At 43.0% G+C, this 13,422-nt stretch overlaps 1 protein-coding gene across 1 annotated transcript in view; it reads left to right on the plus strand.

Moving 5' to 3' along the window:
• The window catches only part of LOC107290277 (protein mono-ADP-ribosyltransferase PARP14), a 34,864-nt gene extending 22,027 nt beyond the window's left edge, over positions 1-12,837 (plus strand). The window contains exons 12-17 of the mRNA XM_029284717.1: positions 2,061-2,228; positions 4,206-4,441; positions 4,530-5,118; positions 6,645-6,790; positions 11,082-11,256; positions 12,433-12,837. Coding sequence (XP_029140550.1) covers positions 2,061-2,228; positions 4,206-4,441; positions 4,530-5,118; positions 6,645-6,790; positions 11,082-11,256; positions 12,433-12,719 — 1,601 coding nt within the window. The 3' untranslated portion in view covers positions 12,720-12,837. The remainder of the gene's footprint in view (positions 1-2,060; positions 2,229-4,205; positions 4,442-4,529; positions 5,119-6,644; positions 6,791-11,081; positions 11,257-12,432) is intronic.
• The last annotated feature ends 585 nt before the right edge of the window (positions 12,838-13,422 follow it).

Genomic DNA, 13,422 nt, shown 5'->3' on the forward strand with positions numbered 1-13,422 from the left:
TTTCATCTTTTATTTTCAATCCTTTAATTTCTGTTCCTGTCTTATCCTTCTGTTTAGCACTTCCAAAGTAAAGATAAATAATAATGGGGATAGTGGACACCCTTGTCTCATACCTTTTCTTATCTCAAAGCTCTCAGTATAATCTCCATTCACTATCACTTTTGCTGTCTGGTTGCTATATATTGTTTTTATCATATTTATAAAATTCTTTCCAAAATCCATTATTTGTAATTGCTGAACCATAAATTGCCAAGAAACATTATCAAATGCCTTTTGGGCGTCTAAAAACACTAATGCTAATTGTTTCCCTGGATGTAATTCATAGTATTCTAATACGTCCATTATCACCCTTAAATTGTTTTTAATTTGTCTCTTTGGTAAAAAGCCGTTTTGATCTGGATGTATAAATTCAACTAAGTATTTTTTCAATCTCTCTGCCATTATTGAAGTAAAAAATTTGTAATCCACATTGAGTAATGAAATCTGTCTATAGTTCTTAATATACGTCAAGTCTGAATCTTCTTTTGGTATCAGCGTAATATTTGCTTCTATCCATGTATTTGGAAGTTTGGCCTCTAACGATAGTCCATTACAAACATCTTTCAGTGGTTCGCTTAATGTATCTTGTAGATTTTTATAAAGTTCCGCCGGTAGCCCATCTGGGCCTGGTGTTTTCCCATTTTTTTGTCATTTTATAGCCTCTAATATCTCCATTGTTATTCTTTCTTCTAACACAGTCAAAACTCAGTTTCGTTGAGGGCCACATCAGCATTATGGTTGCCCTTAAAGGGCAGTTGCTGTCCCTTCTCTCCCTTAGGCTTGCCACACAGAAGCCTCTCCTATCCTATCCCCTTCTCTCTCCTATTCTATCCCCTTCTCTTCCTCAGGCTTGCCCCACAGAAGCCTCTCCTCTCCTATCCCTTTCTCTCCCTCAGGCTTGCCCCATTGACATCTCTCCTTCCAATAACCTTCTCTCCCCCCTCACTCCTCCTCCTTCCCCCTCAAAACCCCTCCTTTAATATCCTCTCCTCTCCTCCCCCATGCGTTCACTCACTGCCTGGCTGGCCTTTTCACGCAGTGCTCATCAGCTGGAGCTGCGTGTGCTGATTTTGGGGTCTCTGCCAAGCCCCAGCAGCCCTGCAGCTCCAACTGACTCTTCCCCTGAAGACTATATGTGGCTGCTGGCCACCCCAGGTCATCGGAAGCCCCGATCAGCTGGAGCCGTGCACGCTGGTCCCAGGGACTCAGCAGAACCCCAGCAACACCGCAGCTTCAGCTGACTCTTCCCCCAGGCCTCTCTGGTGCTGCCCCCGCTTCAGCTCACCCCCTCGCTACATACTCAATCATCTCCTCCTACTAGTCTGCTTGCGGGCCAGATCTAAACACATCACGGTCTGGATCTGGCCCATGGGCCTTGAGTTTGACATGTCTGATCTAACTGAAGACAGAGATGCAGATTTAAGCAATGTTGTTATACCTGCCACGTCTCGTTAGTTAGCCTGACGTGCACCACATTTGGAGGTTATCTGATCACCAAAGTCTGGTGATCAGAATATTGGACATAGGTAATGTTTAAAAGGATCATGTGGTTCCTTGGAATTAGATGACAAGGAAGAGATGGTGCTATTAGGAATAGGTATCCTAATAGCACCATCTCCAGCTTCTGAGGGTAACTTCCCACCAGAATATTTATGAAGATAGAGGAGCAGGTTTTGGAAACAATCAGAACCTGCTTATCTAGCTGCACTTCTGATGTATTATAGTCTTTGACCATAAGTGAGAAAAAGAGAGGAAAACATAAAGAGTTTTCCTTATTTTCTTTGCATGTGCCAAAGAAGGCTGTATTTGTACAATTTGACTTTAAAAAGAACACCCAATTTTTCGGCAATGTGCCAAAAATGTCTTTGCAATAGGCAACAAAGGGCGAGCAGTTGTCCGAGTTTATAGTTGGTGCTCTCCCTTAAGAAATGTATGTATAGATACCTCTACCTCCACTGAATGTAGTAGGCTGTATGCCAAGGATATAGTTCATGGAGAAGTTATCATTTTCATTTTTCCAGCCTCTCAGCCTCACAATGGATTTGTAACAACACAGAATGGCAAACTAACCTGTAAAAAAATTATCCACCTGGCTCCTTGCTCCAGCATCAAACCTCTGGTCTCCAAAGTTCTTCAGGAATGTGAAGCAAAACAGTATGTCTCTGTAGCCTTCCCTGTAATTGGAACAGGTTTGTATTCCCCCGCCCCTCCTAGATAATCATTTGTGCTTTTCCAGAATAAAGCTTTAATTAAGGAGGAGCCTATGTCCTAAATCCTAGTGACAGTCTCCTAAATTAGCTCCTGAATAGAAAATGTGAACTGTTGCAGTGGATTTGCCATGTATGGAAAAGTTCCAATGTTCTGCTGTGTTTAAATATGACAAAGGAGATGAAATTCCCCTATATTCCCATCCTCAAAATGAAGTAGGATCAATCTCTGACCTTCTGTTTTGTTACAGTTGACTCCTTCATGACTTCCATTATTGTGCAGACTGCAGTCCCCTTGGTGTGTTTAGGACTTCGACCAGAGGCTCTTAGGGAATAACAGAACTGTAGGCTATACTTAGAAGTTGAAATAACATCCTAGAACAGGGTGTCAAACTCGCCACATCATGTGATGTATCACGATGTATCGCGGCTTTTTTTCCATTGCCAGCAATGGGGTGACGTGGCTTCCGTATGATGCAACCGGCCCAGAGGCCGGCAGTTTGACACTCCTGTCCTATAAAAATGCAGTGGCAAACTCTTCATGTATTGCTCTTAAGAAAACTTCATGAAGGTGTCCATGAAATCCTTGGGACTTCAAGCTTGCCTTGGATGAGATTTAACTTGTCTTTGTTGTTGTCTTCATCCTGCTTTCAGGCTTTTATCTTAGATCTAAAGTTAATAACCATGGTCTATTACTCCTCTTGTGATCTTTTGAACCCAGACTCAGCACATCATAGGCAAACTGAGAGGGAACAGAAGAGAAAATGATGATACAAAGGGATGACTTGCATTAGATATGTCATAGTATCATGAAGTGTATTGTCAACATTTCACCTCATTACAGATTGTTATGGATCATGCTGCATAACACAGCCTTATCTGAGAAGTTTAATTGTTGAAAATCAGCTTCATTCTTTACATGGACAGCACAGTAATTCAGCTGTACAAATTCTATACTGTAATTCACTTAACACATTTAAGAAACAATAGGGGCTAAAACTAGCATGGTAAACAAAAGCCCAAACAGAAGTCCACAGAGAAGAAAAAAAGTCCCACAGATTTTGCATGCAGTTTGCAGACCAGAGGTGTCTGTTGAATCTGGAGATTCTATTAGAATTAAAAATAAATTGTGCAAGGATGTTGCAACCTGTTCTCCACCTCTTGCATATATATATATATATATGTTTGTGCAGTATCAGTGCACATATAAAAGGGGTGGATTGGGGATTGCAATCCAGATTTCAACATTTTCCCCAAGTAGACCTCCATTGCCCCCACTTATTTTGAATCCAAACACTCATGATAGTGCAATGTATCAATTTCCTAGATCTCTCATACTGAAAACTATTAAAACTGAAGTCCTGACTACAAAAGATCTGCCCACTCATGTAGATCTATGGAGGGGCCTTTTTTTGAGGGTACTACCAGTGACTGAACCGTATAAACCTCTCCCAAGGGCAAAGTGGGAAAATAGCTGGTTCTTTAGGCGAGCATCCCTCATCAGGAAATGGTGGCTAAGAATTCTGGAAGTTGGAAGTCCACAAGTCTTATGTCAAGTTTGGGGACCCCTGCTCTAAAGGCTAAGCTTGACGCCAGTGATGAAATAAAGGCAAGAAGTAAATTAAATTCATGGTACATACCCATTCTATAAGGGAAGTAGGCAATATTCTGATTGACTGATTGGCTGTTTTAAAAATGCACATCTTGATTTGTGGGAATATATGAGGGTAATGCTATATAGCAAATGTTAGCAACTCACAAGTAAAGTACCAGTGGCCTTCCAAATGTAAGATTCTTGCATATTCTTGAATCATAGCTTGAATGACCAGCAGTTAAGGATGATGAAAATTGTAGTCCGATATCTGAAAAGGCATGGCTGGCCCAGCCTTGCTTTGAGTCCCTCATTGTAATAAATACTAAGTATATTTTGTTGAGTTTTCTCTGTTGTATCTGATACAGGTCAAAGAAGAGGGAGTCCTGACGAAGCAGCTGATGATATCATCAGTGCAGTTGCTGACTTTGCAGGAAAACAGTTGCCTCGATACTTGAAACTTGTTAAAGTTGTTGTTTTTCAGCCACATATGCAAAAATCATTTTCTACCATTTTGAAAAATAAAGAAGGTCGGGCATTGCCCACTTCCGAATCTGTGCTTTCTAAGATTAAAGGCAAGTTTAAAGTAGTGAGTTCATTTACTGTGAATGTTCTTTTCCAATTTTGTTCCCACTGAGTGTGCACTTAACAGAATTTCCCTTTTGCTTATAGCATTTGTAACTGGTTGGAAGTCACCTGCTAAAAAGAAAAAATTTATAGTGTTGGAAAAGAAGATTGAGACGTCATCTTTTGAGATATGTGGCGAAAACAAGAAAAATGTGGAAGAGGCTGAAGCCTGGCTAAGGAAATTGATTTTCAAGGAACAGACAGAAAATCACATTGTTGATGAGTTGATCGACACGTTTGCTGATGCCGAAATCAAGAGGCTGAATGATCTCCAGAAAAGATTGCATATTGCCATCCATCTGAACAAGACGGAGTCTCCTCCTTTTATTTTGGTATCTGGAATCCCCCGGGATGTCCTCACTGCTTTCACAGAAATTCAGAACCTATTAAAAACACTTAAAGCTGACCAGGAAAAGAAATCCAAGGCAGAACTTGTTAAAGTTTTGGTTGAGTGGCAGTATTGTGCAAATGGAAATGCCTTTCTACCTTTCAATACATTAAGTAACCTTGATTTAGAAGATGCTAAAATCAGCAAAAAGGGACAAATTCAGGTCCAAATTCGGGGACAGAAGTACACAGCTGACCTGAACAAGATGTGTGTTGTAGATAGCCAAGGAAAAAGTATGAAAATTAAACGTGTTGGAAAGGATGAAGGTAATGAACATCTTAAATAACTGAGGTTGGATTAGTGGCTAGATTACTGCTTTGGTCACCTGTCGAAAATCTCCCCATGCTTTAAAAAGGGCGCAAATGGGGTAGGGCAAGGGTACAAGACAGATGAATGTGGGTGTATCACATGGAATTTGTTTTAAATTAAAGTGAACAGACCATTTGTATGATTGGCATCAAAACATGACTGTCAGTTCCATACTGGATGTGCAAGACTTGTTCATGTGTAGAGCAGGTGTCCCATGTGTTCATTTTCCAGCCAGAATTTTAGGCTTGTTTTCACTATTTGGTAGGAATTGGCACTACAGTATTCCTTTCCCCAAAGTGAAGGAATCAGTGAATAAGTTGATACAATGCTTGTGACTTCCACCGTGTCTGGAGACATCTTTCTTGGCCCATATCAGGCTTCCTTCTCCATTTGAATTTGAAGGTTTTTAACTTTTTTCTTTAAAAAGAATCAGAATCAATGGGAAGGTGATATATCTTCCAGACTCTAGAATCATCTTTATTTGTGAGAATGTATTTGGATTTCATTGTAAGCAGTTGAGGCATATTTGTAGTATAAAAAAATGGGGACAGGAAGCAGTGGCTGAGAGCATCTCTATTGGAGTAGAGGGTTGTTGAGTATGTCTTTTGAAATTGAACATGTCCACTATGATAGCCAGTTTCTGAAAAAAATCTGCAATGTTTGCAAAAAATCTAAATTATCTTAATTGAGTCAGCCTTGAGTTTTATAGAATCGAACTCATGGAGTGAGCAATGATTTAGCCTACAGTACTGCATTCTAACCTCTGCGCCACCATGGCTCTTAAGACTCATGCTACTTCCTGTGTTTTCCCCAAATTAAGACCTATCCTGAAAATAAGCCCTAGCTTGATTTTTGGGGGGTGGGCCTAATATAAGGCCTACCCCAAAAATAAGCCCTAGTTTTGGGACAAGGGGCACGCCTAAAAATCAAGCTAGGGTGGTGGTGGTGGGTGGAGCTTTCTCATGCACCACGCACCCCACTTACTATTGCAGCCTGCCTGCCTTTCCTCTCTGCCCACTTCTTCTGTGTCATCCCCCGGTCTGCATTTCACAGTCAGAGGCCTTCCGGATTCCATAATTTGTTTCTCAGCTGCAGAAGCCTTCCGGAAAGGCCTCTGACTGCAAAATGCAGGCCGGGGGACGACGCAGAAGAAGTGGGCCGGCTGGGTGGGGCTGTCAGAGCTGCAGGTGAAGACACCCTCTCCCCCAAAAATAACACCGGGTGCCTCTTTTGGAAGCAAAAAAAAAAAAAGACCAGGTCTCATTTTTGGGGAAACGTGGTTTGTGAGTGCTGATGGGACAGTTGTGATGATGAAAGAAAGTTATCCTGTGCAGGGTTGCCAAACCACGGTGAAGATTTTAGCAATAAATGTAATGTTTAGCATAAGGGGAGATAATTGCAAATCCCATTGATTTCAAACTTAGGCATAGTGCTATTTTCTGGTGGGTTATGTTACTACTTTAACAAAATGTTTATTTTTCAGGCAAACTATTAGAACATCGTCCTGAACATTGGGAAGATATGAAAGGAAATCATGTCAAACTGGTTCCACTACAGCCCACAGCAGGCGAATATAAGAACATTGAAAAGATATTCCGGATTGGCTGCCCTACATTCACAATTGAAAAGGTAACATTTGATCTGAGCTTAAGGAAGCAAATAACCACAACACACCTTCCTTCTCCTATTTTCCCCACAACAACCAACCTGTGAGGTGGTGAAGGTGAAGGTTCATTCTCCAAGCTTGTGGGTTGATTTCTGAACGTTTCATTACCAGGCTAGGTAACATCTTCAGCGGCATTTAGGGGATGTCTGTGTCAGTACTCTCATGTTTCATGGTTCCGATAGATGAAACTAATTAAAAGAACTTCAAGGCAAGGATTTCTTCCTTAAAGAGCATTTTATTCAGGAAACAAAGTCTCGGGAGCTTACATAGTTGAACCCAAGACTAAAGTTCTCTCCCCCTGATAACAAAATAACAAGTTGCAATTCCCACCCCAGAAAGGCCGTCATAAATCACATTCACCAATTAATCTAAAATCCTCCCCACTTTTCAGCCCACCAAAACTTTATCTAGAATTGACCTTGAAGCTCACCCAGTTGCAATTGTTTAGGCCAGGGGTAGGCAACCTTGGCTTTTTATGACTCTGGATTTCAACTCCCAGAATTCCTGAGCCAGCCATGCTGGCTGAGGAATTCTGGGAGTTGAAGTCCACAAGTCATAAAAGAGCCAAGGTTGCCTACCCCTGGTTTAGGCTAACCTAAAAAGTTCAAGCATTCCTCCCTTCCCCCCTTCTACATCTGAAAATGCCAAGCAACAGAAAAAGCACAAGTAAAGTAAAAGGTAAAATGGCTGCAATTTCTTAATTGTCACAGCGTTGACATCCTGTTTATAAGGGCTTCAGGTGTGGGTGTGTCAAGTGAGGGTCTTGTGATGGGGAGGATACTTCAGGGTTGTTAGTGTGAATTATCAGTGGGTCAATGGTGAGTCATCAGTGAGAGGCTGGTGATGGGGAGATTACATCAGGTCAGGGTTATTGGAAGATAGTAAACTGAGGGGGAGAGGGGCTTGCGTGGGTTGTTTGAGGGCTGTGCGATTGATTTGAATTCTGAAGTGTTCATAGGCTGGTTGTAGATTAATATGTCTGTTGATGGAGCTGCTTATGGAGTGGCAGGCTTTGATGAACTCACGAACATGGCGAGTGGTAGCATGGCCGATGATTCGATTTCCAATCGAACTGGTGGTGTTTGGTGTCGATGTGGGTAGGGATTTGGGATCCTGGCATTTGACTGCTAGCTGTGAGCTGGGTTTTGGCTGAGAAAGAGTGACTGGCCCAAAGTCACCCAGCTGAAAAGGGCCACTTGTATTTCACAACTTTATATCTTGTAGAACACCAGCGGGTTTCTGTTTTGAGTTCTTGAGTGGTGTTGACCATCAATGATTGGCTACACAATTGGCTCAAGAGTTGATAATACCTTCACTTGGGAAAAGAATTAAGTAGGATAATATGTAACATCCTGAAAGTGAGAATATTCAAATACATCCTGTATCTATATCGCTGGAGTGTAAAAGAGAGGAAAGAGAAAAGAGCTAGAATAGTTGAAGAGTGTTCATATTCTTTCACAATTTTACAATCTAAAAAATAAAGCTTTTAATCAGGAGGTCAGGTAGTAACAATAGCAATAACAGATTATATACCACTCCATAGTGCTTTACAGCACTCTGAGTAGTTTACATTGTCAGCATATTGCCCCCAACAATCTGGGTCCTCATTTTACCGACCTCAGAAGGATAGACGGCTGAGTCAACCTTGAGCCCCATAAGGATCGAACTCCAGGCTGTGAGCAGAGTTTGCCTGCAATACTGCAATTTAACCATTGTGCCACCAAGGATCCTTAATCATTGCAGTCTGCATTGCATTGGACCAGACATGTCAAACACAAGGCCCACGGGCCGGATCTGGCCTGCCACGTGGTTCCGTCTGGTCCAGGGACCTGCTCTGAAAACAGCAAAGGATTGGCCAGCGGCACCTCGGCCCGGCCCAGGCCAACTGGGCACTGATCTACAACCTGGTGCCAGCCTTCAAAGCCAGAAAGTGCTCAACCTTAGATCCATGGGGCAGCCCTGGAACCAGTGACGGGCGGCCCCCCCCCCGCCCCCTGGGCATACACACAAGAGACGGTGAGTAGGCGAGGTCCAGTGTCCCTGCTGGCTGTCTTGCCCCACAGGCTGATTTCACCCAGGACACCAGCGCTGGTCGTCTCCTGTGTGCACACGCAGGGGGCGGGGCAGAAGCGGCGGGGCAGCTCCTCACTAGTTCCAGGGCTGCCCCGTGGATCTAAGACTGAGCGTGTTCTGGCTTTGATGGACACAACCAGACTGTAGATCAGCGCCACCCCACCCACCCCCGTCCCACCAGCATCTCCATGGCCCGCTAGCTGACCTAGCCTCACAGCCATGAGGCTTCCCTTTCACCGGGACCAGCCCCGCCCACGTGGGATAGTGACAGCCGGCGGCAGCACAGACACTGGCAACGCTGGCAATCTTTCCCCCTCCCATCACCCCTTCCTAAGCGCGGAGGAAGGAAAGAGATGAGAATGAGAAGGGAGGGAGGGAGGGTGGGTGGGAGGAAGGAAGGAAGGGAGGTGGGAGGGAAGGAGGGAGGGAAAAAAGGGAGGAAGGAAGGAAGATTATAATGAGAGGGGGGAAGGGTCTGAGGGAAGTCCTGCCTTAGCACTTGGCCACAACCAGCCCTGCTGCCCTTTTTCCATCCCCTTGTCCCTTCTTCCTGACCTCTCTTGGTGGTCTCCCTATTGCTGAGGATGCTTTGGTTACAAAGCCGGGTCTCCTCACAGGGAGAGAGAGTGGACCTCTCTCTGACCCACATATTTTGCCCTCCCACACACACCATGAGCAACTTGGCCAAGGAGAGTGAGCCAATCAGCAGCAGCCTTGAGGAGGAAGTAAGCACAGCCGGGCGCCCCCTTGGGAAAGGCTGGACTGGGCGCTTGCCCTCCACCGCCCAGGGCTCCAGGCAGCCTGCATCACTGGGGGGGTCCTCTGCATGGCCTGAGAGGGACAGCAAGGCTCCTCTGGTGGACAAGGGTATAGTGCTCATCCTGGTCTCGCTTTCCTCGGCTGGAGACGATGGATCTCTCCCAGCCCCGCCCGGGCCACCACAGGTGCCCTCTGACATGAGCAACATTTAACTGGCCATGCTCATCCTGGCCACCCCTAACCCCACTGTGCCCCCCCACCCCCCAAGTTCAACCACAATCCTGATGCCGCCCTCAATGAAATCAAGTTCGACACCCCTGCATTAGACTGTTGAATGCTCTCCATGTCCTCCACAGTTCATGGTCTGCTACATCTACTTGTGAATTGGGTCACAACGCTTAACAGTCCTTGCTGACACTTACTTTCTCCACCAACAAATGTCTTCTGACCACAAAGCAGCCCAATACTGACAAATGAAACTTCCTGCTGCTGTCTCAGTAATTCCCTCTTCCATACTTCCAAGTGGTGGCCATAATAAACCTAGATCTACAATGATTACTTTTGCATATATCTGCCCCATTTTGAGTTTAGCAATAGGAAAAGCATTCCAAAAGGAATATAATTCACTGAATCTTGATGTTCGTGAGGGGCATTTTCTGAAGTTTTACCCAGATATGATAGCAGTGACGTCACTGGCCTTTCCATAATGCTGTTTTTGTTCAAGGTTTTTAAAAAAATTCAACAGTACAGCAGTGACATAGGCAGTTATATAAATTTAATAAATAAAAATAAATAAACACAGTCCTATGCTTGTTTAATAATTAATAATAATAATAATAATAATAATAATAATAATAATAATAATAATAATAATAAAGTTGGAAGGGACCTTGGAGGTCATCGAGTCCAACCCACTGCTCAGGCAGGAACCCTGCACCATTTCAGACAAATGGCTGTCCAGTCTCTTCTTAAAAACTTCCAGTGTTGGAGCATTCACCGCTTCTGGAGGCAGGTTGTTCCACTGGTTAATTGTTCTAACTGTCAGGAAGTTTCTCCTTAGTTCTAGGTTGCTTCTCTCCTTGATCAGCTTCCACCCGTTGCTTCTTGTCCTGCCTTCAGGTGCTTTGGAGAATAGCTTGACTCCCTCTTCTTTGTGGCAGCCCCTGAGATATTGGAACACTGCTATCATGTCCCCCCTCGTCCTTCTCTTCGTTAAACTAGACATACCCAATTCCAGCAACCGTAGAGACTCTCCTTGCCAATTCTCCATTGCGACCTTTCTTCTCAGATTGTTTATTTCTAATCTTAGCATAGTCACCAAGGGAGAATGATAAAATTCACGGGAGATGAATACAGATATTATATAGCAGGGAATGATACTGGTAAATGAATAATAACGTTTTACCTTTGCAATCTTTGTAGATTGAAAGGGTACAGAATCCTTACCTCTGGCAAGCCTATCAAGTCAAGAAAAAGCAAATAGATACACAGAATGGGCATGGAAACAATGAGAAGATCCTTTTCCATGGGACTCCCTTTTCCACAGTGGTGCCAATTTACCAGACTGGCTTTAACCGCAGTTATGCTGGAAAGAATGGTAAGATCCTTCCAAGCAGATATAAGGGAATATGACATAAAGCACTATGTTTCAAAGATGTATAAAGATCTTTATACAGCCCAACAGCATCCTCTCCCTTTCCCTGCCTCCCTTCCCTTCTGTAGGGGCAGCTTGCAAGGTTTACTGAAGAATCTGATTTAAAAAAAAATTCCTACAGAAAAAAAAGACTTGCTGAAAGGAATACACTGTCAAAAGAAAAGTAAAGCTTAAATCCTAAGAGAAGAGCTTTGTGCTGTAATAACCCTCTTTAAAAGGCAACAAAAACTTATTATAAAACGGCATTTAGAATCAAAGTGGCTGAAACAATGATAAAAGAGATACCTCATAAAAGTATTAAAACTCTCATGAGAGAAAAACTCTACCAACATCTGCAAACTCTTAGGCACACTGGGTTGGTTTGAGTGGCCCCTTTCTGGGAGCTGTGCAGACTCAATACACAAAGAGAGGGACTCACACAAGCAGTTGCATTATCACACCGGGCAATGCGGTGAGAAGAGTTCATACACAGAGTTTTATTTTCTCTCAAGGGAATCTTGGGTCCATCAGGTTGTCAGCTCAGAGGGAAAAATAGTATTCCTTTTCTATTCTCTTGAGTCAATAGGATTGTGGCTGCTGAATGCTCAGAATCTCTTTCTGCTCAGTGGATGGATTGAGGGTGCAAAAGGTTTTGAGGAGTTTTGAGGAGGATGGAAAAGGCCATCAGGTTCTTATTTTTCACAAAAAGTGGTAGTGGTGACAACTCAATTTTGCAACTTCCTGCTTACAATGTACTGTTTGATCTTCCTAAAATAAGAGGTTTCAGATCCCTTTCAATCAATTTGGTGTGTCTAAATGAACAACACAATAGGTGACTTTTTTAGAAATATAACTGGCTAGATCAGGGGTAGGCAACCTCGGCTCTTTTATGACTCGTGGACTTCAACTCCCAGAATTCCTGAGCCACCATGGATCAGCTTGGAAACCTCTCCCTTTCCCCTCAGCATGGCTGGCTCAGGAATTCTGGGAGTTGAAGTCCACGAGTCATAAAAGAGCCGAGGTTGCCTATCCCTGGGCTAGATAATCATCACTTAAAGATGAAATACAAATACTGATGTTTTCCATTGTTTATTTTTTCAATATCTTTTATGTTTTATACCTTTTTTTTCTTGGTTTCAGCTGCAGTGATTGGTAATGGGACCTATTTTGCCGTCTGCTCAAATTATTCTGCTCAGGACACATACGCCCCGCCAGATGCAAATGGCAGAAAATATATGTACGTTGGCCGTGTTCTGACAGGAGATTATTGTATTGGAAGATCCGGACAGATTATACCTCCATCCAAAAATAATGGCGGGTTTGACATATACGACAGTGTAACTGACAACATGAATCGACCATCAATGTTTGTTATTTTTCATGATGCTCAGGCTTATCCAGAATATCTAATTACTTTTAGAAGATAGGTTAACGTGATTTATTTCCCTTTCCTCTCACATTAAAAGCAAGTAATTTGAATGAACCTTTTTAAAATACATGTCACTTGAATCTCGATTCAGTATTTAGTTCCTCTAGAGCAGGGGTGTCAAACTGCCAGCCCGCGGGCCGAACGCGTCATGCGAAGGCAGCGCCCACCTCATTGCCAGCAATGGGAAAATCGTCCCGATACATTGCACGATGTCATATGACACCGCGAGTTTGACATGTCTGCTCTAGAGTGAAAAAGACTAAAATAATTAAAATCCAATAGAGGTCAGAAAATGATATTCAAGAGAGAATAGAACATGATGATTTTCTGGATAGAGAATGTATTTGAAGGAAATGATAGAACTAAGAATTGCAATCTTGTAAATACAATGAAGATATATAGATAATCCTTGACTTAAGGAACGATTTGAAGTCTGCTTAACGCTGATCAGATTTTCAAAGTATCCCTTTCATTTTCAATTAAAGCCATTTTGCACCTCAAATGAAAGAAAACAATGGGTGCTTTTTCTAGAGGAAGACACTGATGCTTAAAACTGCCAAATCAGTTTTTTCTCCTAATTTTTTTTCCTGGTAGTTCTCTCCATTCTGAATTCTGAACTTTGCTATCATGTCACTTTCCCTGTCCTCCACCAATTTACCTGTTTTTTTCCAGGATCATTCAGCACCTGTTTCTGCATGTCC

This window comes from Protobothrops mucrosquamatus, unplaced genomic scaffold, assembly GCF_001527695.2.
Source record: "Protobothrops mucrosquamatus isolate PMUCROS unplaced genomic scaffold, P.Mucros_1.0 scaffold863, whole genome shotgun sequence".
NCBI classification, from domain to species: domain Eukaryota; kingdom Metazoa; phylum Chordata; class Lepidosauria; order Squamata; family Viperidae; genus Protobothrops; species Protobothrops mucrosquamatus.